Raw genomic sequence first — 24,466 nt, 5'->3', positions numbered from 1 at the left:
CTTGACCTTTCATTGCTGCTTTCTGCCCCACTGGTCCTCTTTGGTGGCACACAGAGGTCCAGGTGGTCTCGATGAATTAATTTCCCCTCCCTCAGATTTTCCCTGACTGTTGCTGCAGCTGGTGGCTCACACAACTGTTTCTGCTTTATCACCAGAAGCTTTCAAGGAAGCCAGCTTGCTGAGACCTGGATTTCTGACAGAGAAGAAAAAATCTGAAGGTAGGAACCGTTTTTTAAAGAAGTCTTTGAGTAGTGAAGTAAGTAGGGTCAGAAAGGCACCCACCTTCTTTTTTTTCCATGTGAAGATTATCTCTGAACACAGGAGCAGATACAATCAGTGGATCCAAGTGGGGCAAAAACACAGACAGGTTTCTCCATGCTCACACATCCATGCCCAGGGAGGGCTGGTCATGCTCATGGTTGCCATCTGAACCCAGGGGCTGCATTTTCCTGAAGGGCTTTTTGTGGCAACACCCATTTAAAGAGATCTAGCTGTCTTTTCCTCCTAACACCTTGGGGTTTTAGCCTGGATCAGTCCTCTGTTGGGGTTCAAAACTCGGGTCTATAACCCATCATGCTCGTGTTGCAGAGGAGGTGGTGGTTGTGCTGAGGTGCAGCTGAAGGAAGGAATGGCTGGAGACGTAAGGGGGAAGCAATGGCTCCATGAGCACAAGCATTACTAGTGAGGAACCTGAATCACGAGATGGTGGCCTCAGACTTCTGTCCAGAGTTAAATTGCACAGGCTGTAGAAATAAAGCCACGGTGCTGGGTCTTTTCCCCCCATGACCCCCAGTGCCATGCCCTTCCTCAACAGGGGGGCTCTGAGGCCAGGGACAACCCCCTGTTTACATGACTGAGTTATGGAGCTCTGCTCACAGCAATCCAAAACACAAATAAGCAGGGCCTGAGATGGTCTGACCTCATTAACACCTGTGTTTTCCCTCTTGATAGCACTAATAAAACAGCTCTTGAGCTGGCAAATATAAGAACACTCCCATTATTTTGGGCAGTGCAGGGTTTTCTTAGGATATGGATGTCTGAATAGCAAGAAAAGGCACACAGTCACATTTGTTCCTGCTGATTCTGGACTAGGCTATGTCCATCTACTTCCATGGTCATATTTTCAGTGACAAGCACGATTACCACCATTGATTCATTGGTGTATCACTAGCAGCAATAAAAGAGGTGGGTGCTCAGAGAGGATGCCAGGTGCTCTTTCTCCACACAAGTCATCATGCTGGATATCCCTTGTCTTTTCACATTGCTTCATCTGCCATAAAACAAAAACAACAGCTAAATTTTGCAGCTTTCTGAAGGTACATGGATATGGCTCCTCCAGTGCCTCACCTAGCTATAAAACTGCTGACCCAGCAAGAGGAGCAAGGCCACATCTGATTATGAGCGGCACAGGGAGGAAAATGCTAATGGCTGAGTTTGCCTAACCCTTCCTCTTAGCAAGTCTGATTTCAAGTTGCTGATAGCATTGACAAGTGGTGTGGGCAGAAATTATCTATGTTGGGTGTCTGTGTGTGACCTGTACTGTCTCAGGAAAACTTCAGCTAAAACAAGACAGTCATTTCCCCGTATCTGAGGGAAACAAGCTTTATTAGCGTAAAAAGAAAACCACATCCTCTTTCATTAAGATTTTCTAACACAGCTGTGCCCTGACTTCAGACATAAAGTTAGTCTTTCTATTACCCTCTGCTCCATGCCTGTTGTGATTACAAGCCATTAAATAAAAAGAGTGATGCTGTCTTGGTTCCTACATTTCCCTCAGCACAGGCAGGCTATGTCCCCAAAGCATGTGCCATCCTTGAATGGAATAGAACATTCCTGGGAATTGTTCCTCCCAGCTGTAGGATACTAGTATGTCACTGGCATTATTTTACCTGTTTTAGATATTATTGTAATTATTACATGCTGTTATATTAGTAATGATAATAATGTTAGGGAGACATTGTCCCTGATATGTTCAGGGGTTCCAGTATTTCTGTTCAAGTGTGGGATTTGGGTGTATGTTAGCAGAGCAGGTTAAAAAAAAGGGTTAAAACAAAAATCAGGACCTATAGGAAAGGAATCAGTGATAGATATCTGGCACAAGAGGTTAACAAACAGGATCTGAAAAGAGAGAAGGATGCAGCTTGGGAGGAACAGCATGGCAGGATTAGGTGGCAAAACAAGAGAGGAGATTTAACCTGCCTCTGTGTGCTTTACCATCTGAGGGGTCAGTGCAGTTCATTCCCCCACCCTACAGCAGTGAGGCAGTCCAGACCCTGTCCAGCACCGCAGCTGTGCTGTCAGCCCGGGGCTGCCGTGCCGAGCAGAGACAGAGCAGAGCGCTGCGGGCACGTCTCCCTCACCGCCCGGGGCCGGATGGGCTGCGGGCCCTGGCCCGGGGCCAGCCGGAGCCTCTCCCGCAAACAACACCCGGGCGCCACTGCGAGCTCTGATTCCTGCTCTCTCGGGGGCCATGGCAAAAATCCGGCCCGCAGGCCTTGTCTGAAGAAAGACTGCAGACGTTTGTACGTGCTGGTAGTTCCTGGGCCTCGTATGTCCATCTCGTAAAACAGACCAAGGATTTTCCCAGATAAAAAAAGACACATCTCTTGGCAGAGAGTCACATCTGCAAGTACCCGAGAATGAAAACATCTGGAGAGTGCTGCCTTTGAAACAAAATGCCCAAAAGCTCAAAAACATGGAGGGGAATGGAGAGTGCCATCATGGCAGCACATTCCTGTCTCCTGCCTCCTTCCTACCAGCAATCATTAACCATCCCGGGCCAGAAGCCAGCAGAGAGGCGACTCCTGAGCTGGATGCCTTCATCCCAGGAACGAGGGCAGCAGGAAGGAGAAGAGCGGTGCCTCTGCACGGCCTGGCCCTGCCGGGGCCAGGCACAGTGGCATGGTGCAGGCACTTGCTGCCCGGCACTGTGCCCATGTCCTTTTAAACTTGTCATCCCACTTTCCAGCGGGAACCCAATGCCGCCTTCTTCACCAAAGCATAAACACAGAACAAGGGAACAACGAGTGCTCATTCACTGCACGTTTGTTTGTTTCAAGACCCAAAGTTTATATAGTTTAAAGCTTCCACATGCCACTTTCACTGGTGCCCCTGCAGCCTGGTAACTGGGATGTGACGGAGAGAAATGGATGTGGAGCACTTTAGCGTGATCTAACAGCAGAGCTATTTGATCTGGGGTTTGGCATGCACTGAAAATGCCAGTGGTTAATGGACTGTGAACATGGTGCAGCAGCTCTTTGCCTCCCTGCTGGTGCAGGAGTCAGTGCTTCGTAAAGCTGAAGAGGATGCTCTCGTTTGCAGCATCTGTCCCACTGATCTAGTGACCAGCCTTGCTTTACTACTCATCTATCAATGCACAGCCAGCAATACACAGATATTTCTAGCCTTCATTTTAAAAAAAACCTTCATTGAAAAATAGAAAAGTCTGTCTGGGAAGATCAACTTTGATCTCTGGTTTTGACCATTTGCCTGACTTTAAATTTCCACGTCTTCAAACGTCTTCAAATTTGGTTTAGCTCCTGCTACAGTCTTCTAACACAGTGCCTAAATGTCTATTTTTGTCTGAAGTTTTAACATTTCCTCTACTTAGACTGAACATGTTTTATTGCATCCTCTAAACCCCAGGGACACTCCAGTGAAGAGAGAGCACTGTCAATGTGAAAAGCAGTGGTATTTTCCCAGTTTCAGACCACTCATCTGTGCCAGACTCTTACCCAGATCAGACACCATTTTTTTCTCTGCACTTAAAGCTCACCAGGGACAGGAGGACACACACAAAAAAAGAAATAAAAAAAAGCATCAATTCTGTAATAAGAAGACAAATCACTCTTGTCAAATGTATTTGTCTCCATAACGGGAAGAAGTACTTTTTATAGGCTTTTTATTTTAGACACGGAAAATTATGATGTATCTGTCCTCTATGTGCAGTGCCCAACAGAAGATTGTACCATTCACTGTATGCGTCATTTACTCTACGTGCCAGGTTTCTGCTGTTTTAATTTACTGCTGAGGGATTTCATCCTCTTCCTTTTGGGGATTGTTCAAATCAAACAGTGATTATTGTTGGCTCCTTCCATTTTAGGCTGCCACCATCACCATAACTTTTTGAGTGGCTTCGATACAAAAACCCACAACAAGAGTGAAGCTCGCAAAGAACTCAATGTAGTATCTGGTACTTTTCCTCTTCCAAAATAACTACTTGGAAGAAAGGGTTTGTTTGGTTTCTTAGGCTTTGTACAGTTACTTATTTTAGGTCGCTTTATTTAGTTTATATTTTTGTTCCTTGTACTGAGCCAAAACTTTCCTTTTCTCAAATTCACTTGGGTCCTCATGGCTATCACACTAGGACCACTGTAACCACTCCTCCTTCTTTGACACTTAGATCCTCCAAAGCTTTGTGAGTTATTATCATCATTCTCTTGTATACATATTCTTGTCATTTGACCAAATTATACATGGGATTTGTTTAAACATTTTAAAGCATGGAATCACCAGGGAAAATCAAACATCCCTTTTGAAAGTCCTTTCTGGACTTCAGGCACCTGTTTAGGTCCCTTTATGCCCCCTTTAGATCAGCCACTTCTACTTTTTGGCTTGCTATCTGCCTCTTGGCAAATGGGAGGTCAATCCCTGCCAGTCTTGGGCTGCTGACCTGACAGAGAGACCCAGTGACAGCTCTCATGACCCACTGAGTACAGAGAGGGATGAACCAGCTCAGTGCACAGCCCAGGATGAAGTGCACATTTCAGGTGCAAGAGCAGATGAGGATCAGAGGGTGTGTGTGCCCATGGCAGCAAGTGACACCGTGCCCAGAGGAGACCAGACTTAGAGCAATTGTGTGGCTCACTTCACCCTCAGATGGGCACTTTGCTGGGGCAGAAGAGATTTAATCTTTCAGAATATCTGCATGCAGGTAGTACCATGTAAAGGTCACTACAGGACACAGCCAGAGCAGGGAGATTGTATGTCACAACCTCTGGCACCATCAGGATAAGCCTGCCATGGAGCCAGACCAGGGTAATGTGCCCATGGAAGGCAAATGATCAAGTCAGCAAGAAGGGACTTGCAACATCTTTGGGAGAAAATTGGTAAACAGTGGCTAAACATCAGCCTATGTATGCAGCAGTGAGAACAGGGGTGCTGGAGAACTGCTGACATCCATAGCAGGGGGAGCAAACCTAGGGTCCCTCAACATGCCAGACCCCACTGCCCACACACTGACAGATTTCAAAGATTAAGATGTCTGGAACATGCTGGCAGCAGAGAAGGTTGGATTTCTTCACTACAGCAGAAACAGCAATAGAGATGCAGACAATATCCAGGAAATAGATGATGCTCAAGATATAAAGTTGGACAATATTAACCTAGGAGATTCTCTGAAGAGTAGATTGCTGTGAAAAAAAGAAGCATAGTCACAAAATACAGATTTAATACCTTTTTTTCTTATGTTTGGGAGAGAATCGAGTGGTTGAAAAAATGTGTCAGTCACTTGACCTCTATTTTCATCTGCCACATCGTGTTTTTCTGCAAAGAAAGTGGCCTGAAAACAGTCTTTGAAAGTCCAGCTCATACCTTTACTAATACACCCCAGCAGTAAAAAACATACTGAAAAAATTACCCCTGCAGGCTACTATCCTATCTGTGACAGAAACCAGGAGAAGATTATTTCCGGAAAAGTTCAAGAGGAGAATTCAAGAGAAGATAATTTGCCTACAGAAGTAATTTCTAATCGTGGACTTTCTGAGGTTGCTCTATGGCCTGAAGCTAGGTGGATTTTATCCCTCAAACATGAAAGAGAGAATAAAAGTAACAACCTCTGATTATCCTCATTTTCCCCCTCTCTAATCCTACTTAAGCTGACTCTTGCTCTCAATGACGGTCAGCAAAAGTCTCACAAACAACGTTATTCTGTAGTAAATAAATTTCCTGTACACACCCAACATTATTCTGTAATAAACACGTCTCCTGTTATCCACTTCAAAATGCATCCCTTTTCGGGTTCATTGAGTCCTCATTCAGTATAGGAGCAATCAGGGTGCAGCAGAGCACCTTGACAGACTTCAGTATTTTCTGCTTTTCCATTATGTTCTCTTTTCTGAATTTCTCCCTGTAAACTAAATAATCACAGGGTGCTTCTGCATAGCAATATCTCCCTCCTTTTAATCATATTTGTCCTTCAATTCCAACCTACACCCTTTCTCCAGTGCAGTTTTTTTGAAATGAGATGCCCCTGATATTTCAGGCAAAGCTGCCTCCTGACATTACATACTGGCATCGCGCACATTTCTGGAGAAATCAGCTCCGTGAGAATGCTTTATCATCAGCCCCTTTAACCAGACGTTTAACCCTGACAAAGGGCTCCCTGGAAGCAGAAGGAGTTGTGGAGTGTCGGTATCCAGGATGCTGAGCAGTCCCCAGTGCTAACAAACCGCCCCCGGGCACTTCCCTGATTTGCGTGGGCTCCATCAGGAGAGCCCTGGCCAGGAGCCCGTCACTCTTGCTACACTGCCAGCAGCTGGAAGAGCTTTTGGTGTCTGACGGGCAGCTCTGCCACACAAGGATATCTTTCTTTGGTAGCAAATTCAGCTGCTCAGTTTCAGCGTTGTGCTGCAGCAGGGGCAGGGGAAAGTGGAAAACAGCTGCACTTGAATTTCATTCCTACTTCCTATGTTTGTGCCTCTTTGTTTATCTGGGACACTCATTCCTGGATTGGTTATTTTGTAGGAACATCAGACTTGTCTGAGAGAGGCTGCTGCTGCGTTCCCCAGGCAGCATTAAGCATTCATTCTTTTTTTTTTTTGCCTTCCATTTAATCCTTCTTTTCTCAAGCATAAATCAGAATACTCTAATTTCTCTCCAGAGCTTTTCCCTCCACTGTTTTTAATAGATATATTTAAATCACATTTTAAAATGTTTCTTATCACAATTGTAAATCTTGTTATTGAGGCTGGAAGGCTGAATGTTATGTTAACAAGCCTTACCCAGACTAGGGAGAGATTTAGAAATACCAGGTGTGTTAGCTGGGTAGAGGTAAACAGAAAAAGGTAAACCGAGGCAGAAGATGAGGCTGCACTCATTTTGGTGAATATTAGCGTATTCTGACATTGTGTTGCACAATTTCCCCGTGGTCCATCTTTTCTGGGCACTGCCAAAATCCTGCTCCAGAGACCATTTAATGCAGCTAAGCTGTGCAAAGGTGATTGGTCAGATCAAAATGCCAAAGGAACTCTTTCCCAGTGGATGGTGATTATTTTCCTCTACTATTTCTGCCTTTGCAGTCTGTTTGCTTTGAAGCCTGTGAGGTCATGGCAGTGTCCAGTTTTATTGAGCCTCTTGGACAGCACACTCTCTGTCCAGCACCTCTCCCAGAGAGTGGGACCCACAGGGCAACTCCCCCCAAGCTCTGAAAATAGCTCTGAACTTTCCCAGCCTCTGCATGTGTTCCTTGGAACCGCAGCCCTGCTGGATGAGTCAGCTCTCGCAGGGTGACATCGCAGCTGAAATCAGACCTGGGCTTTGCAAAGAGAAATCCAAAGATCCTCTTGTTGCTTCATGGGAAACATCTACATGAAGTAAAGATGAGTGTGTCACACACTTCCTCTCCCCATGCTGATTACTCACCACTCTGGGGAACCCCCAGGGTTGTGTGGGGATCAAATCTCCTCTTTCCAAATCCTTCAGCTGCACCTTCTCTGGCAATGAAAGATGGAGAACACAACTCCTTCAAGAGCAGACTGTGGAGTCAGAACAGCAGCTGGGAAGCAATACAGTGTTGATGAGGATGTGCCAAACCAGAGTGGACTCCAGCATCTCTTTTTTCCATCAAGCCGCTGGAAAAGGAGGCTCTATCCGAAAGACTGGTCTGGCACCAGAAAACCTTTCCCAGCTTTCTCAACTGTTTGGTTGTCACAGCCTCTTGCTGCACTCCATATGCCTCTGTAGAAGGGATAAAATGACTTCTGCAAATGTCATGATAGGTATAGAACGACTGGGATATAAAACCAGACACAGATCTTTTCTCCAGTTAGTTGCACAATTGTATCACTGGGATATTACCAATACACAGTCTCCGTGGTTCAATTCATCATGATTTAGTCTGAACGGTGAATGGCAAGACAGACCCTTTAAATGTAATGCTCTTTTGAGAAAATTATCTCTTCTGTGGTCTTGCTTAAAAATAAAAGGCTAGGAAAAGGGTACTCTGTCAAAGTTGCCTCAGACGTTTCCACAGCACTTTCAAATCCAGTGTAATGAAATCTGTTGCCAGGTAAATAAAACCAGTGTGGAAACACTTACTCTTGCCCCTTACTGGGACGTGAGTGGCTTTGCACTCTTCTAAACGCAGATGTGAAGATGCCTTTCTTGGCTCTTGAATTGAGGAAAGAACTTTCAGTTGCTGTCAGGAGAGTAACTATGGTTTCTTACTCCCAAAGATTGGAAATGCTCACTCCTTACCCTGTAATTCTCTTATCCTTGTTTGGTTGATAGCTGTGCCTGTCTTCCTTATGCAGCTTTTTGATCAAATTGCTGTAATTTAGCAATCACTTCACAGGTGGCAGAGACTGTAGACTCCTCTCTGTTCTTTGAAGTTCCTACTTTCTATTACAAGTCATTGCATTGCAACCATATAGATCCCAAACATTTTGCAGTTGGAGGCCAGAGTCACAAGGCCTGGTAGATCAGAATTTTACCCAAGATCGTAGTGCAACATGGAAGGAAGAAGCCTCCAGAAGATTCTTCCTAATGCCTTACCCATTCAGTGTGCAGATGAATAGATCAGTAGCACAAGCTGCGATATAATGTATGTTAGAAAGGTTATATTTGTAACATCTGAAAAAACATTTCCCCTCAAGCTGAAAGGGAAGGTCAGTGTCAGATTAGTGCTTTTGTGTGTCACTGTCTGTCGCTGTGGCACTGTAGGAACAGACCTGGGAGGCAATGAACCGATATTAGGAAGTCAGTCCAGGGGAATGGGCAGGAAATGGAGCTTAGGGACCCATGACAAACTCCCCTGCTGCATAGTTCTCCTCTGATTTTGGGAAAGTTGCGTGCACTGCTGGTGAGTCACAGGCACCCAGACGATGTGAGTTTGGCTCCATCTAAGGGAAGCAGTGAAATACTACAAAGCCCCAGAAACGAGTTGGTGTCTGTTCCAGTCCTTTCGAGCCAAAAGACGATGGCCAACCTTCACCTCTTCTCATAAACCACAATGTAGCTTTATCCCTGCACTTTTGAACTGATGAGTTTGTAAACTCTGCTATTTACTACGGTAATACTTTTCTATCTATGCGGGTCACAACTTGGAAGTCAGCCTCAGGTTAATGATTAATGTATTCTTTGATTAACCCTGGACTCTGATACTAATCCACACACTTTTTTACGAGCACTTACACTTCCCCAAACAATTTCTTTATTGGAAATTCTCGCACTTGATATTTGCCTAAAGGACATACTTTTAAAAAGGAATTCAGTTTCCTTTGCTCTGTTTTTCCTTTATGTTACTCTTTCTTTGAACAGCTGAGCAGGCAAAATCCTCTTTTCTTGTAAAGGGCACATAGGAAGGTAAATTCCTTGCCCAGCAAAGCTTAGATTAATAGAAATACGTTGGCATTTACCAAACTGAAACTGCTGACCCATTTCAAAACAGAAAATCCTTAGTAAGATAGGAAAATGAGTGTCTCTAACATTTTGAACAGTCTATGAACTACCTCTCTAAGATGTTTATGTCCTTGCCCAACTCCTTTCTCAAGAGACACTTATACTGTAGGGATTATAGGACAGAAACCAACCACTGATGTGCAGGTCATGGAAACTAAGAATGAAACCATGTAAAGAGCAGGATTCAGTTTAAAAAGTGAAAGCGACTGGCCTCACTGAAGGCAAGGAGTCTTGTTAGGCACTTTTTCCAGTTGTCTCTTGCTTGTCAGGACTTGATTAAATAAAGCTGAGAACACACCATCTCCTACTAGTTTTACAATGCAACCCTGAAGTCAACTTTAAAGCTCTCCTGACACAGCAGGACTGTGGCACCACCGTTGGGAGGGTTGCAGCAGCTGCCTGCTCAGAGCTGGACCATTCACAGCCCTCTGCTTTCCATTAGGGGCCCAAGCTTCAGTGTCTACAGCCTACTCCTCCTCCTGCATACCCAAACGCATGCCTGAACTCCAGTACTTCTGCATCCTCCTATTCCTTTCCCTGCCCAACCTTGTCCGGTGCACCCTCCTCCTCAACCTCTGCCTTGCAGCCTGTGAGGGAATTGCAGGCTCTGGCTCGAGGCCAGCCAGGGAAGCTGACCTGATCAAGTGATGGACAGTGCTTGGTGTGGTGGAAGGGCTCCTCCAGCCCTGATACAGACAATAATGGCCCACCACAATCCATCCACACAAGTGCTCACCAGAGGTGCTGGGATAGAGGTGCTGCAGGGGTGGCTTCCCTTGAGCCCAGGTCAGTGTCTTGCAGGAGCCTGGCCACAGCAGCTGGTGTACAGGCTCTGCTGAGCCCAGGGATGGCAATCATCCCTGTTTGGCCAGCTGCCTCTGGAAGGAGCTTCCCAGAGCCCTGGGAAGTCCCTGCACGCTCTTGCTTGTGTGTACACACATGCACGCGTGTGAGGACCTGCTGGTGCGGTCTGTGCAAACCACTGGAAAACCTGGGATCTTGCTGAGCTGCTAAGATGCATGTTACCAGTCAGAAGCCAAGATAGCAGAATTCATTACTCCCCCAAAAATGAAGCTGGACCAGTTATCTGTGCCAACAAGGTTCTTTCTCCATCAGGAGACAATTTGTCCATCAGCCTAATGCCAGGGCACTGTTAGGCATGTTCTGAGTTGTTGGGTCATTAAGGTTTCTGTAATAGCTTGTGGTTTTAAGCAGAGTCATCTTTAGATGGCTGAAGGCCATCCAGACTTTAATGTTAAGCACAACATAGAGCCATTTTAAGAACTTTATCTTTAGAAACACTCTTAGGGACACCCTTTACTTTGTTCTCTTTTGATTTTTTTCCCCTCCATTCTGACTTGCTTTTCTTTAAAGAGGAAAAGAAATCCAAATGCAGAAGTGAATGTAATGCTAAGTCAATGATGACTAAGACATCAGGTCAGGAAAATCAAATATTTCTGTGCAAGATTCCAAGCTTAGTTGTTCATGGTAGGTGCCCAGAAGTAACTTAATTTTGTGATTATGAAATGGAGTTCAGAACTGCATTTAGAATCAGTCTCACGGTAATGGTATTGAATTCTATTGAATTCTGTTATACTTCACTGGTGCCTTCTTTGTTCAGTGTAAACTTTCATCTAACATTAAATCAAATGGAAGTAATTTAATAGACTTGATTCGCTGCCTTTACCAATACAACAAATGCAGATGTTCTCATGCATTTGTTAATAAAATGTGAATTTAGTTAATTCATTATGAGTCTTAAGGAAATTGAAAGCTACTGAAAATAACTAGGCCTTCAAAACTAAACCAAAAAATATAGCTTGCATGTAACATGTGTTCTTCATTTGTCCCTGTTCCTGGTGGAAACAGAAATATTTTAGGGAGAAGCAGAATTATTTCTTTATGGTTTCCCCTACTGTATATTTATCAAGGCCTATAAACACCTTTGAGGGCTTAGAAAAGCATAGTAGTACCTACTGAAAGCAATCTGTAACACGCAGGTTTGTAAATCAGTAGAGACCTTAGTGACCAATTGGTGTGACCAGTGAAACCTACAGACAGAAATGAGGAGAAATGCTTCCATCTCTTAAATGTTCATCTGTTTGAAGGCAGATACAGTGAGCAGGACTCCAGCTTGTGAACTGGAAATACGGGCAGAGCTGTGAGCTTTGCCAGTTTGTGGTATGCCCTTGGACACATCATCTGTCCTCCCCTGTTCTGTAAACAGATCTATTAACAAGTCTCCTAAGCAAATGATTTCAAGAATGAGCCACACACCATTGTTGCTAAAATTGGCAATGCAGAACAGGAAGACATCTATGCTCTCTCATTCACTTGGACCATTTGTCTCAGACCCCTAAAGAGCTGTTAGAAAACATGGGAGAAAGGAAGGTGAATATTCGTGATTTGTCATTAAACATGAAACTCCCAGAATTACCATCATGCATGGGAATGTTTTGTGTTTTTGACTCTATTGTTCCACTAAACTACCTCCAGAGGGCTAACCCTGTCAAACAGCAGGGAGAAGAATTATGTTACTTTGAAGATTTATGTGCATAGCCAAAGCTGAACTGGATCCCTGGGAATGAAAAGCAAAAAGCTGTAAATGTCAGGATTGAAAACTAGGGCAAGATAGTGGCTGACTGGCAGTAACTGGCTAAGAATTTGGTTCTTCTTAACATACTTGTAACATCAAGCTTCTTATCATGAAGTTCACAGATTAATTGTACACTGCACAAACATTTTTTCCTAACTACTTCACATACATTGCTTTGCAGTTATATCATGTCCTCCAGTTCTCTGACTATATGAGAGAATAAGGAAAGGCCAATGACGCCTTCTTTATATCACTTGTTATTGTATACCTCGCTCTTTTCTTTGTTTTGAAAGGTGATCCTGACTTTTTCAGCTTCACAGTTCGAGACAGTCCTTCACGGAGCATTGTTACAGTCTCTGTCATGACTCACGTCCTTTTGAGATACAGTAAGCAGGGGTGAGAACATCACTGCAGGTAAAGTGCACTTACTATTTATAACGATACTATAACACTCCAGCTATGGTCCTCTGCCCTGCTCTTCAGGGATGCCATCATTCTTCTATTTTCTGCACAACCTCACCCCAGTTAACCGAAGTTTTCATTATGGACATTTCACCCACTTGCACCATTTATTTTCCTGGCTTTGTACCACATCAAGAACCTTCGTGCCTCTCCAAGAGAAGGACCAGACCACCCTGTGAGGCATCCTCCTGTTCAGTCACAGGTCAGGCAGCGAGAGCACCACAGTTCCCATTGTTGGTTGCTCCGTGATTTTGAGACTCAGGGACCCCTGAAACCGCTTTTCACACATGAAAGTGTGGAAAAGTTGGAGAGGCATTTCACTCAAAGATTTCAGCTGGCCAATCCCTAATTTCCAGTAAACTTGCTTCACTGAATATTATCTTCCAATTTAAGATTGCGACCGTCCGGCGATAAAGCTGAACAATCACCATCCTGCTGCATTTAGCTTCCTGCACTTAAGATCCAGCCTCTAACGGGAACCCCCCACTCCCATCCCAAGGATTAGGGGTGGGCGGTGCTGGGCGAAAGCATGGGACAAAGGAAGGTAAATATTCCCGACTTGTCCTTAAGCCTGAAGCTCCCAGAACTGCCACGGCGCACGGGATGTTCCATGTTTTCCACGCCCCGCGCTCACTAGCGCACCGCCACACCCCACCGCGCCCATAAGGGCGGCGCTGCGCCCCTCCCCGCCCAGCAGCCAGCCCGCCCCCTCCGTCCGTCCCTCCCGCGATGACCTCACCTCTGCCTTCCGATCGGCTGTGCGCCCCGCCAGTCACACCGTGCCCGCCCCTCGCTCCGTGAAGCTTCCCCAGGTGCTCGTGGGCCATTGGCCACTTCCCGTGCCGCTCACCAGCGCCTCTGCGCTCTGACGGGCGGCTCCGGCGGGGGGCGGGCGCTTCCGCGGTTGCGAGGCGCCGGCCGGCGGTGGCGCGGCCGGGCTGCGGGAGCGGGGGCGGCGCCTTCTCCGGCGGGGACGGGCACGGGCGGGCTCGGGCGAGATGGAGCCGTGACCAGGTGAGCGCGGAGCTCTGGCTCGGCCGGGACCTGCGAGGCGGCCTCGGGGATCGCCAGCGGCAGGGAGAGGGAGGGTGGGAGAGGGAGGGTGGGCGCGGGCCCGCCCCGAGGGGCCTCCCCGCGCTGGGGCACGGCCGCTCCCCGCGGGCGCGGGGCGGCTGCGCCCCCTCCGGAGCCCCCGCGCTGTGTCCCCGCTGCCCCGGCGCGCTCTGCGCCTCTCCCCGCCCCTCCGCGCCCTCACGCCTGGGAAGGGTCCCGGGCGCCTCGCGGTCAGCGGGTCGGTGGGGGGTGGTTTTGGGGAGCTCTTTCCGGCGTTCGAGGCCGGGCAGTGCTGACAGGGGTTCTCGAGGGTTTGGGCAGCAGCAGCCGCCTTCTCCTGCCATCTTCACTGGGCTCCCTTGAGCGGGGTTGATTTTCCCCACTGGGAAGATGCTTGTCCGTGCTGTGGCTGGGTGCTTATTTGAGGTTACATCCGTGTGTCCCAGCTGTTTGTCTTCCTCTCTGTCACTGTAAAATCTTGCATCAAAGAGGACTGTAATTTCACATCGTCCCTGATCACGGATGAAAACTGATAATTCTATGTGTGTGTCAGTGGAAATAACCCTCCCGAGAGCTTTGTGATATGGATCTGTGTAGCCTTATGCTGCATCATGCAAACTTTGTGTGCATACGGTTCTGTGTGATTCTGTTTTACCAGATGAGCCTTGAGTGAACTGAATAAAGGGTTGCAGGTTTGCTGCTAGCAGTTCCTTTCTGGTATCGTTTGTCCAGACAGTATCAGGGCCCGTGCTGTGAAACTGCATTTTAATCTCCCATCCATAGAAAATAAATTTTGAAGACATTAAAAATGTTTCTGTTTAAGTCTCTAGTTTCTTTTCTGTGTCTTGGCACCTAAAATGTGCTTTTTGTTTCTTGGTAGGAGCTGAAGACACAGCTCTGAATATTTGAAAAATATAAAATGTAGCTATTCTGGGTTGAATGGGTATATCCCAATATTCTGGTTTTATTTCAAATTTGCATTTGACATCAGGGCTAGTCGTGGCATAGCTGACTTACTGGAAGTGTGTTTTCTATTTGTGTGTTGTTTTTCAGGTAAAAATACAAATGAACTTCCACCACTGATTTCAAAACACATCTTCTGCTTGCACAAAATCCCTCACTGGGTTTCTGTAAAGACGCTGTCAAACTGGTGGAAGTGTAATGCCTTTAGGTCTTCATCAGTATTTCCAAAAATATTTCAATCATTACTGAATATGAAATGGAAGGGACACCCATTTGTTCCCATTTGCTGCAGTGATTTAATGAGTGATCTAATAGTTGTGATTAAATAGAATCTAATAATAGAATTTAAAATAAGTGTATGATCTGAAGCTGACTGTGAACTCCTTTTCTGTTCTTTAGATTTGTGCTTTCTGCTGAAAGGAGAAAAAGAGTTGGGGCTAAAAGCAAATGCCTTAAGCTTTCCACAAGTAGGCAAATTTGCCCTTCTTAATTAGCAGATATTAGCTTACTGAGCCCTTTCCAGTCCTTTCTCAGTTACAATTTAGAAACCAAATGTGATTTCAGGAAAAGAGTGAAATATTGCCAGTTATAGCTTCTTGAGCATCATACTGTTCTGTACAAAATGTAAGCAATTTGCTGGTTCCAACAGTTGTGGAAGCAGCTTTAATTTGTTTAATTAAGGCCATCCACTCCTATGATCATGTGGGAGAAGGCTCCCAAATCTTCAGGCAACAAGCAGATCATGAAATAAAATGCAAAGAAAGGGAGTACAGAAGACATTTTGACATAGAACTAAGAGAATGTGGGATTTTTCCAAAAGCAGTCTTTAATTTTTCCTCCTCTTGAATATGAGATAATGGGAAACTCTTAGGTTTGAGGAGGAGTGCTTGCTTGCTTGCTTGTGGTTTTTTTTTTTAACTATGACTTCTACTGGCATGGCAAAGCAGCAGCAATTTTCACAGACTTTCGTACTTGAACCTCCAGGTGAAATGTACATTCAGGCAATCAAAGTACCCCTTGATGATGATGATGATAATAACAACAGCAATCCCTACTGGATTTCCTTCACTGTTGAGCCATGATTAAATTCCTGTATGGTATTTGATGGAGAAAACGGCAGCTGTACTAGAGAGAGAGAAGTATCAGAACAAAAAAGGTTTGCATGTTGGAGAAGAAAGCAGATAAATTCTTAGGATGTGTCAAAACATTATCACAAGATTAATTGTTGCACTCATTTGGAATGTGCAGGGTGTCTCCTTATATGCTTTTTACCCCAAAAGCACAATTTATAGCAACTCCAACAGTCTTCTGTCTTTAGTCTCTATACTCAGCTGTCCTTCCTGTGTTGTAGATAATAAAATTGGACTATCTCAATGTCTGTTTACTTACTGATAACTCAGTATTGTGATTAAGATTCCTTTTGAAGAGTACAGTTGATTTCTTCCATGTAAAAATGGTAATAATTAACAAATCGTATTACAGTTATATTATAGTTATACAGGACTCTTCCTTTAAAGTTGGTTTTTTTTTTTTTTTTTCCATTCAATTGTGTCCTGAGGGTCAATGTCTTTTCCTGAGAAACTGTTGGAGAGGAAGCAGAAAAAGCAATTGCTCAGCGGTCTCAAACTGTCAGACACCTACTCTGGGAAAGCCAAATCTAATTATTTCCTGTTGGACATATTGCTGAACTGAGACTGCAAAGAGAGGATGTGGTTACACAGACATTTCTTTTAGTGGTGGGGCTGTCTTAAACAGCTCATATTCCCATGAGCCTCTTTTCCCCTCCCCACCAGGTGCTCAGTAGTGAAGTGGAGTGTATGGAGCTACATGCTAGGCCAGGTTAGAGACCTGATTTTTCATCTGGGCGTGTTCTATTCCTCTCCCCCTCGGACCCCCCACATAAAAGATGCGGGAGAGCTGCAGGAATGCATAGCTGGAGTGGAGGAGCAGATCACTAAGAGCTACAGCTAAAAGGAACTGTAGTTAAAAACTGTTCCTGTGGTTCTTCTTTTATGTGTGGGTGTCAGATGAAATGGATGAGTTTGTGTGAATTCAGAAACTCATTTCTTTGTCAAATACTCTGTTCAGTTCTTCAGGGATACTGTGTGTGTGGTTAATGTGTATGTTTTACCTTCCAACCTTTGAATGCTTTCTGGAGTGCAAATGCTGTTAAGTGTCTTCTTCAGGGGAAGTGAATGGCATTGGGGTGAGGACAGTTTTCATTACCAGTCTTAGATGTGCCACATTGGTCATTCAGCACCTTCAAATTTTTAAATGTGGGTTGTCCTTGCAGAGGCCAAACAGTGCATGCAGTATATACAGAATCTGCCCTCAGTTTTATACTGTTTTAAGATGTGAAGAAACAAGGCTACTAACAGTATTTCGCTTCCTTTGATCCTTTCCTATTTCTTATTCAAGATACTTATTTTCCACACAGATAAATTTTTGAATTTGTCACTGAGTGAGGTAATGTAATTGTTTAAATTAGTTTGGTTTATATTTCAGAAATTGATGTAATGAATTTGGTTTGTGCAGCATTCCTTTCCCTTTCACTCCCCCATTTTCTTGTGTGTGTGCAGCATCATTATTCTTGTGCAAAGAAATATTTTGGATTTAGGCACACGGCCATATTGATAACATCTCTGTAAGAAGGTGAAATGTAACACAGAGTCACAAGTATTTTTAAATCTTGAAAGCTAAAGGCTGAGCTTTTAATTGGAGATTTCTTTTGCACCTTAACCTCATGCCATCCATCTGCTTTTGCTCTTCTACTACAAACTACAGTGTCAACTACTTCTGCTTATCCTTCTTAATTTACTTGTGCTCCTATTTCAGCTTGTTTGGGCCCTGCTGATCCAGAAGAGCAGGGTTTGTGTGCAGCACAGCAGAGGAAGCAGGGTAGCTGCTGCTGCATGTGCCAGCGTGTTACTTGTTAACAGCTGATCACTGGGGGCTGCCTTTTTGGCACTGAAAGAAAAACTTTCTCCTGGACATGGTCGGGAGTTGCTGCTGCTCTTGTCTCTGCTTGCCGTGGGTGCATATTGAAATGTGTATGTACCACAGTGCAGGGGCCCTGGCATAAGCAGTGCAGAAATTTCCCTATTTTGCCATCTTCTAGTGAGGCAAATAAATGTGCTGACTACACATCATCTTCAGAGTGTCTTCGTGTTAGGGGAACAGGAGACTGAAATGGTATGTCTAGTTTTGTGAAATTAATTTCGGTCTGGGACAGTCTACATCACAGATTGTTTCAACCTCAAATTAATGTTTCCGGTAATATTTGGCAATTACAACTAGTTATAGACACACTAGGGAGGGGATGTGTGGTTCCTTGAGTCCTACCCTTCCCATGGTTTAGTGGAGCACTGAGGATATGTCTTCATTGCACGACTGGTCCATATGGTTGACACCCTGTTTAGGCTTACTAAGATGAGATCATCCTTTACACACAAAGATACCCATGTTATGATGAACTCATTCTCTCTGCAAATGTTTACATGTGTGATGGTACAGCTCTGAGCAAAGATGAGACAGGATTCACTTTCTGTCAATTACAGGGAAGCTTTTCCTCCTTCAGAAAGAAAGTTTTGGAAAAAAACTTTGAAAGACTCTACTTGAATGATTTCCTTAAAAAAAAAAAAAAAATTACTACTATTTTTGCCCTCCCTAGTGATCTTTATAGCAATACAATTCCCAGCAGAATGTGATTACAGTCCACACTGTAACTTAATTTCTATTCCACTGTGTAAGATGGACCCGCACACAGATGAGAGTTTTCTCTGAGTGACTGGTAGGGCTGTGTTAATGTTAGGCCTAATGTAACTGTCCGAAATTTGCTGTCATATGTCCTGTTGGACATGATTTACAGGAGCAGATAACTTGAGTCTGAATCTTTTCAAAGCCTCCATCTGAGGGACAGTCTGGGTGTTGGAAGGATGGGATATGAATTCTGCCTTGCCATGTTCTGAGCAGACTTACGAGTCATGTCAGTGAGTTTCTGTGTTGTTCAGACGCGCTGAAACTCCAAGTCACCAGTGAAGGCAATAAGCCGTTGTAATCACTGGAATAGCAGCCATTTGGCTTGAACATGTAAACACTGACATATAAACTTTTCCATTGGATGGAGAAGTTTATCAGCAAGATGAGACTTCTGCATTTCTTAGAGATGACACTATTTTTTCTTCAGAAAATCTAGGACAGTAGAGTTCTGCCTGCATTGACTGTAGTGAGAGGAAAAAGGAGTGTTGGAAGAATGTTTTGATTGTGCTGTGAGCAAAGAATAGCAAAAACAGTTTAAACTGTGGAATTTTGCCAGAAAATGTTTCAGTTATCAGATTAATCTTTGCTCACTCACTGCAGCATAGAAGGAGCAGTAAAGAGCTTGTCTTCCATTACAGTTGTAAGGCTGTTCTGCTAAATGTTTGTGAAGCTTGGCTTGTTAATTTTGAAGGCAGGGTGTGTCTGGGTTTTCTGTTGTTTCGTTTTGAAGCTGGATTGAAATTCCACAGAGTGAGTGAATAAGGATAACGATAGGAATATATTATACCTGCAGCATCTCTTAGCTTAATAGCACACACATTAGAAAAAAAATTGACAACTGTTCATGCCTATTGCAAGCCAGTTATCTCCTATTTGGGGTTCAGATCACTAAGCAGTAAATTGCAGGATGCAATACTTTAACCATCTCAGACTGAGCAGGAACTTTGTTGGCAAATGGGACTGAACGTTTTAAAATTGACCTTTTATTGGCCAGAGTATCTGGAATAAAACTTGAGTTCTTAGTAGAGAAAGTAAGAAAAATGTCCGATGTCCAGAAGGATGAGTTCTGCATGGGAGAACAAGGATCTCTAGGCACCTGAGAAGGCTAATGGAAGTTTTGGAAAGTCAGGAGAAGTAAATAAGTTAAGGCAAGAAAGTTGTTGCAATAATTTGTCCTGTTTGCTGAAGTGCGTGTTTGTATGTTCACATATATGCACCTTATTTTCTGAAAGAAAGTGCTAAGTTTTTGAAAAGATGCCAAAAAAATCAGTGTATGTGTGTACCATATTGTGCCAGGTGAGATGTCTGTCCAGGCTGGTGTTTTGTGTTGGCTGGTCGTTGACTATGAATGCCTTGGAAGGGATGTAGAACTGGGGTGTAAAGGGAGATTCCTCCCCTTCTGCTTCACCCTCCCATCTGATTAGGGATAGCTTGATACGTTCTTCAGACCTGGGGTATTCAGCAGTTTGAAGTTTTCTGGAAAAAAAAAGCACTGAAGAAAATACAAAGATTATTTTGACTGGGTGTGGGGTTTCGCTTCTGTAAAAAATTCGCAGATTCCCTCTACCAGGATAGGCAGATCAGGAAAAGACTCAGTGTTGGACCTGTCTTGAGTCAATTGAGATTCTGGAGAACATGGATCTTAAGTGCTGGAAACTAAATGCAGCAGCATGGTGATTGTTCAGCTTTATCAGTGCTGTTGCAATCTTAAATTGGAGGATAATATTCAGTGAACCAAGATTACTGGAAATTAGGGATTGGCCAGCAGAAATCTTCAAATGAAATGCATTGCTAACTTCTCCACGCTTTCATGTGTGAAAAGTGGTTTCAGGGATATCTGAGTCTCCAAAAAAAAAAAAATCCCGAAGGAACAGCAAACTAAAAAATAAAAATCCCACTGAAAACCAAGCTATGCCAAAAACTTGCACTGAAGTCAAGATTTAATATATGGATAAATTTCACTCACTTATAATTTGTGATTTAAAGAATCAACATCATCATGATTAAATTTTGATGTTATGTGCTTAATGCAGTCAGAAGAATGTTTTAGCAAAATTGTTTTGCCAAATTCTCTGGTACCTTGTTCATCGTGTTGGAGTAGCAAACTCTTAACAGTGGTTAATTGTTTACCATCTCTGTGGAAGACTTTCCTTGACTTCTTGAGGCCTTTTTGCCTTGCCTGTTAGAAAATCTAGGATCTGCAATTCTGTAAAAGGTACACTGTAAGTATATACTTCATTGCGTAGTCTTGCATCATTATTATGTTTTAATTACAGTTGTATCAGTTTGACTGCTTTATTAAAGTAATTACTTATTATGGGTTCTCACATTAAATTAATTCAGTAGTTGTAAGTAATTCTAAATATTGACTTGATGACAAATACTGTAAGAGGTGGCAGAATGACTTTGTGATTCTGTGATACAGCCATGATTAATGTGCCCTGGCACATTTTATTCAGAGAAAAATAGAAATATTCTCTGGAAGGGAAGTCTCTGAAGCAGTAGTGTCCTTACTTCTTTTTTTCCATTTGTACCAGTATTGTAAATCCCTTCTCCTTCAAATTAGAGGAGTTAAGTGGAGGAGAGTTGACCAAGTACATATGCAATTCATTACCTGTAGCTCCTTCTGAACAGTGTAAACAGAATAAAATTCTTTTATTTGTTGGGAATCAGAAAACTCACATTTTGTGTTATGCTGACTATCCAAGCATTAAGCCTAATCAGTCTAATTGGTCTTATTCCTTCTGATGTTGAAGTAGTAGATAGCTTATTCTATATATGTATTTTTTTTAAATTTTTTTTTCCTTTTCACTGGAACTATGTTAATACTCATGTCCAAAGTCCATCTGGTCTGAAGTTTGTATTTGGGGAGGTGCCTGTTTCTTTTTTATTTTATCTTATTGACAAAATATCATGGCATCTCGACTGCAGTTCTGTGCTTCTGGTGGGTAGGAAGCTCTAAAGTCTGAAAAGCTCGGAGGAGGAAATGGAATGGAAACTTTGATGATGCGTATTTTTTTTTAAAGGTGGCTAAGAAAGTAGGAGTGGAAGCATGGCAACTTCTGACCCTTTTTATTGCCATTTGAGACAGCAATCTTCCAGAGCCTCCGAAGTAATTATTTTCTAGTTAGGTACTGCTGTGTACACCTGTTAGAACTGTATTGCCAAAGAAAATGATGTGTTACTTCAGTACATTTGTGAGTTTTTAAGGTGCACGGGATGGTTCTTCTCCCCCTCCTCCAAAATGGAATTCCCATTGCTGTCTTGACAGATCTCTGTAATGTACTTTTATCTTTTCCCTGTTTTTGTGTGGATGGGTAACCTGCTGTGATAAGCTAGTTATAACTGCCTTCAAGTTCTACTATCCAGTGTTTAAGAATGATTTCAGTACACGGACCGGAAAATTGAGTGTATGATTTGGTGAATATTCTGCCTTAGTAGATCTCAAACAATGCATTCTTCAGAACTGACAAAGCAGCAGTCCTAAAATAAAAATTCTGCTCTGCATGTAGCATGGGTGTGTGTATACCAGCATGGCAGTCTTGATGGTATGTCAATCCAACTTCTGTAGTGTGTACCAAATGAATTAGAGATTCTGTTTAAAAAGAATCCCAGATAAAGGACTTTGCTCCTTACTCTTAAAGGAGAAAATGGGCTGTGTTTGGTTTGTTTGGTTGTTCGTTTTTAAATCTCTGAGTATTTGTGTCCTGTTTTCTCTTTCAGTGTCTGGGGAGAGAGCTGCTGGCATGGAAGTGAGCTGGGTTTGTCCGTGGGAACTGTGAGTAAGGTATGTATTGTGTTCTTTTTTCTGTCTTTAGTCTGCACCTTTTGTTCTTAGGTTTTGAATTGAAAATTGCTTGTAGTCACTAAAAGTGAGGGATAGTATTGTTTAGAGATAAAATATTTTGAATTTGTTTTAGTGTCAAGTGTGACAGCTGTGCAGCAAGGACTTTATAGTGTTAAAAGAGTATAAACAGCACACATGTCCACTTTTCAGTGCTGCTGAGCAATTAGTAAGACTTGTTTCAAAGAAAGAAGCAGTTGAATTTGGTTGAATTTGGTATCCTATGAATTGGGTGAACACCATGTTCTTTACTCACATTGATTAGATTTCCATGTTAGGGAGCACTTGCTACTTCTTTTCAATAAATTGGTTAGCTTAAACAAGACAGTAATATTGATCTTAGCTTCTCTATGAATCACTGAAGAAAGTTCTTACCTGTTTTCAGTAGTGGGGAAATCCAAGGGTGGAAAGTCAGCTGTTGTAAGGGAAAAAGGGAACAGAATATCTAGTAAATCAATTGCTGGGCATTCCACTTAGTGAATGTCGTGCTGGGTAGCTGCATTAGAAGGTGCCAATAAATGCAAAGAAATTTGAATCCTACACCCAGTGTCCGTTGATGGGAAGCAGAGACAAAACCAGTTGGTTTAATTTCTGTAGACAGTTTCATACTGGCATGACTAAAGAATGTGACTGGGGTCAGTAAACTTCTTGCAGACTGTTTCAGGCTTGGTTTTACACTGTACTTCACATGAGGTGACTGAAAGCTGTCATTTTTCAGTGGGCCCTGCTCTTCTGGTTTTTTTTTCCTCTGTTTGTTGGTTTAGGGTGGGGTTTTTTTGTATTTTTTTGTTTTTCTAATGAGATCTGAGGAATCTATGGTTGCATGGTTCAGGTTGCTATCACGATGGGCAAATAAGCATGTTTCAAGGTGTAGCTTTCCATCAGAACAGCAAGCTGAATTGACTTGCTCTACGGCTGCAGTGTCACTCCTTGAAAGAGAAGGTGAGAATTTCAAACTGTGGTGAGGTGATACAATATGGACATACAATCTCAGTCACAGCCCGTGGTCAGACTGAATTAGATAAAATGTGAAACTACTTCCTCAGACACACAAAAGTAAGTTGCCAAAAAACCTTGCCAAAAAATCCTTAAGATTCTACAGTTTTGCAGTTTTGCCTGCTGCTTTGTGCTGCAATGCGTGTTTGTGCCAGGAACTGAACTCACTGAAATTTAACTACCTTATCTTTGTTTTAATTCTTCTTTTTCTGTGAAAAATTTATAATTAAAAAAAATATTTTCTTTTATTTTAGTCTAGATTTTTCCCTGAGCTGTCTTTCTTGCCTTGCCCAAGTCACCACTTCATTATGTCCTGTCTTCCAGTTCTAGACTCAAATTTCAAGTTTTCTGTCTGAAAGCGTTTCTTCTGAGGTCTTCCTTCCATGCTTGTCTTGTCCAATGACTTTCTCATCTCAGTCTGCTCTAAATCCATATTCAGCAAGAGTTCCTTCATACTTTTTCAGCTGTGATTTTCCAAGTCAAAGCTCACATCTGGCTGCAGATCATCAGCATTCCCTCTTCTAGTTTGCTGTAGCCTCCCTGCTTCCATCGGTTGTAGGCATCCACTGCCACATGCCTTTGCTGCTAGCTGAATCCATTGCTTCCACTACTTGCCCCTATGGGGTGGGGAGGAATGCTTTGCCTTTAACATGAAGGAAATTTTAAAAGGTGCATCAAACAGCAATTGCAAGGAAGCCAGCCAGTCAGAAGGTGGTGGAAAGCAGGCAGTCTGTTCCAAACACACCGCAGTTCATATCATGCATTTCTTTGGGAGCAGCACAGGCTCAGACAGCTTGCTCCCTTTCTCAGCTCCCTCTGTTTTGCTGGCATAGCTGTTACTGTGGCCATGGTGAGCCACTCTGGAGAACACATCCTCCTGGAAAGAAGTGTTTTTCTCTAGATAATTTTTCATCTGGTCCAGTACATGTTGTCTCTCTAAGATTTATGCTGGTTTCACACTGAGGAAGGTATGAGAGTGGGAATGTGTAGCAGGCTGCCTAAGTTGGCACTGCTGCTAGATATTTAAGTGTGCTCTTTGACATTACAGTTAAGTTGATCTTTCAGTGTGCTGCTCTTGCAGAGGCAGGTCAAACCTTTGCACAGCCATGCACTCC

General features: G+C 43.5%; 1 protein-coding gene across 1 annotated transcript in view; it reads left to right on the top strand.

Moving 5' to 3' along the window:
* The first annotated feature begins 2,705 nt into the window (after positions 1 to 2,705).
* MRTFA (myocardin related transcription factor A) overlaps positions 2,706 to 24,466 on the top strand; it is a 107,146-nt gene continuing 85,385 nt past the window's right edge. Inside the window, exons 1-5 of the mRNA XM_042051147.1 lie at positions 2,706 to 2,904; positions 4,103 to 4,192; positions 12,568 to 12,660; positions 13,474 to 13,750; positions 22,235 to 22,298. Coding sequence (XP_041907081.1) covers positions 2,706 to 2,904; positions 4,103 to 4,192; positions 12,568 to 12,660; positions 13,474 to 13,750; positions 22,235 to 22,298 — 723 coding nt within the window. The remainder of the gene's footprint in view (positions 2,905 to 4,102; positions 4,193 to 12,567; positions 12,661 to 13,473; positions 13,751 to 22,234; positions 22,299 to 24,466) is intronic.

Source organism: Corvus kubaryi, unplaced genomic scaffold, assembly GCF_017639235.1.
Source record: "Corvus kubaryi isolate FWS band 111438036 unplaced genomic scaffold, C.kubaryi_AGA036_p1.0 74, whole genome shotgun sequence".
Lineage (NCBI taxonomy): Eukaryota > Metazoa > Chordata > Aves > Passeriformes > Corvidae > Corvus > Corvus kubaryi.
The sequence above is the reverse complement of the archived record's forward strand: the minus strand, read 5'-3'. Positions and strand labels throughout refer to the sequence as shown.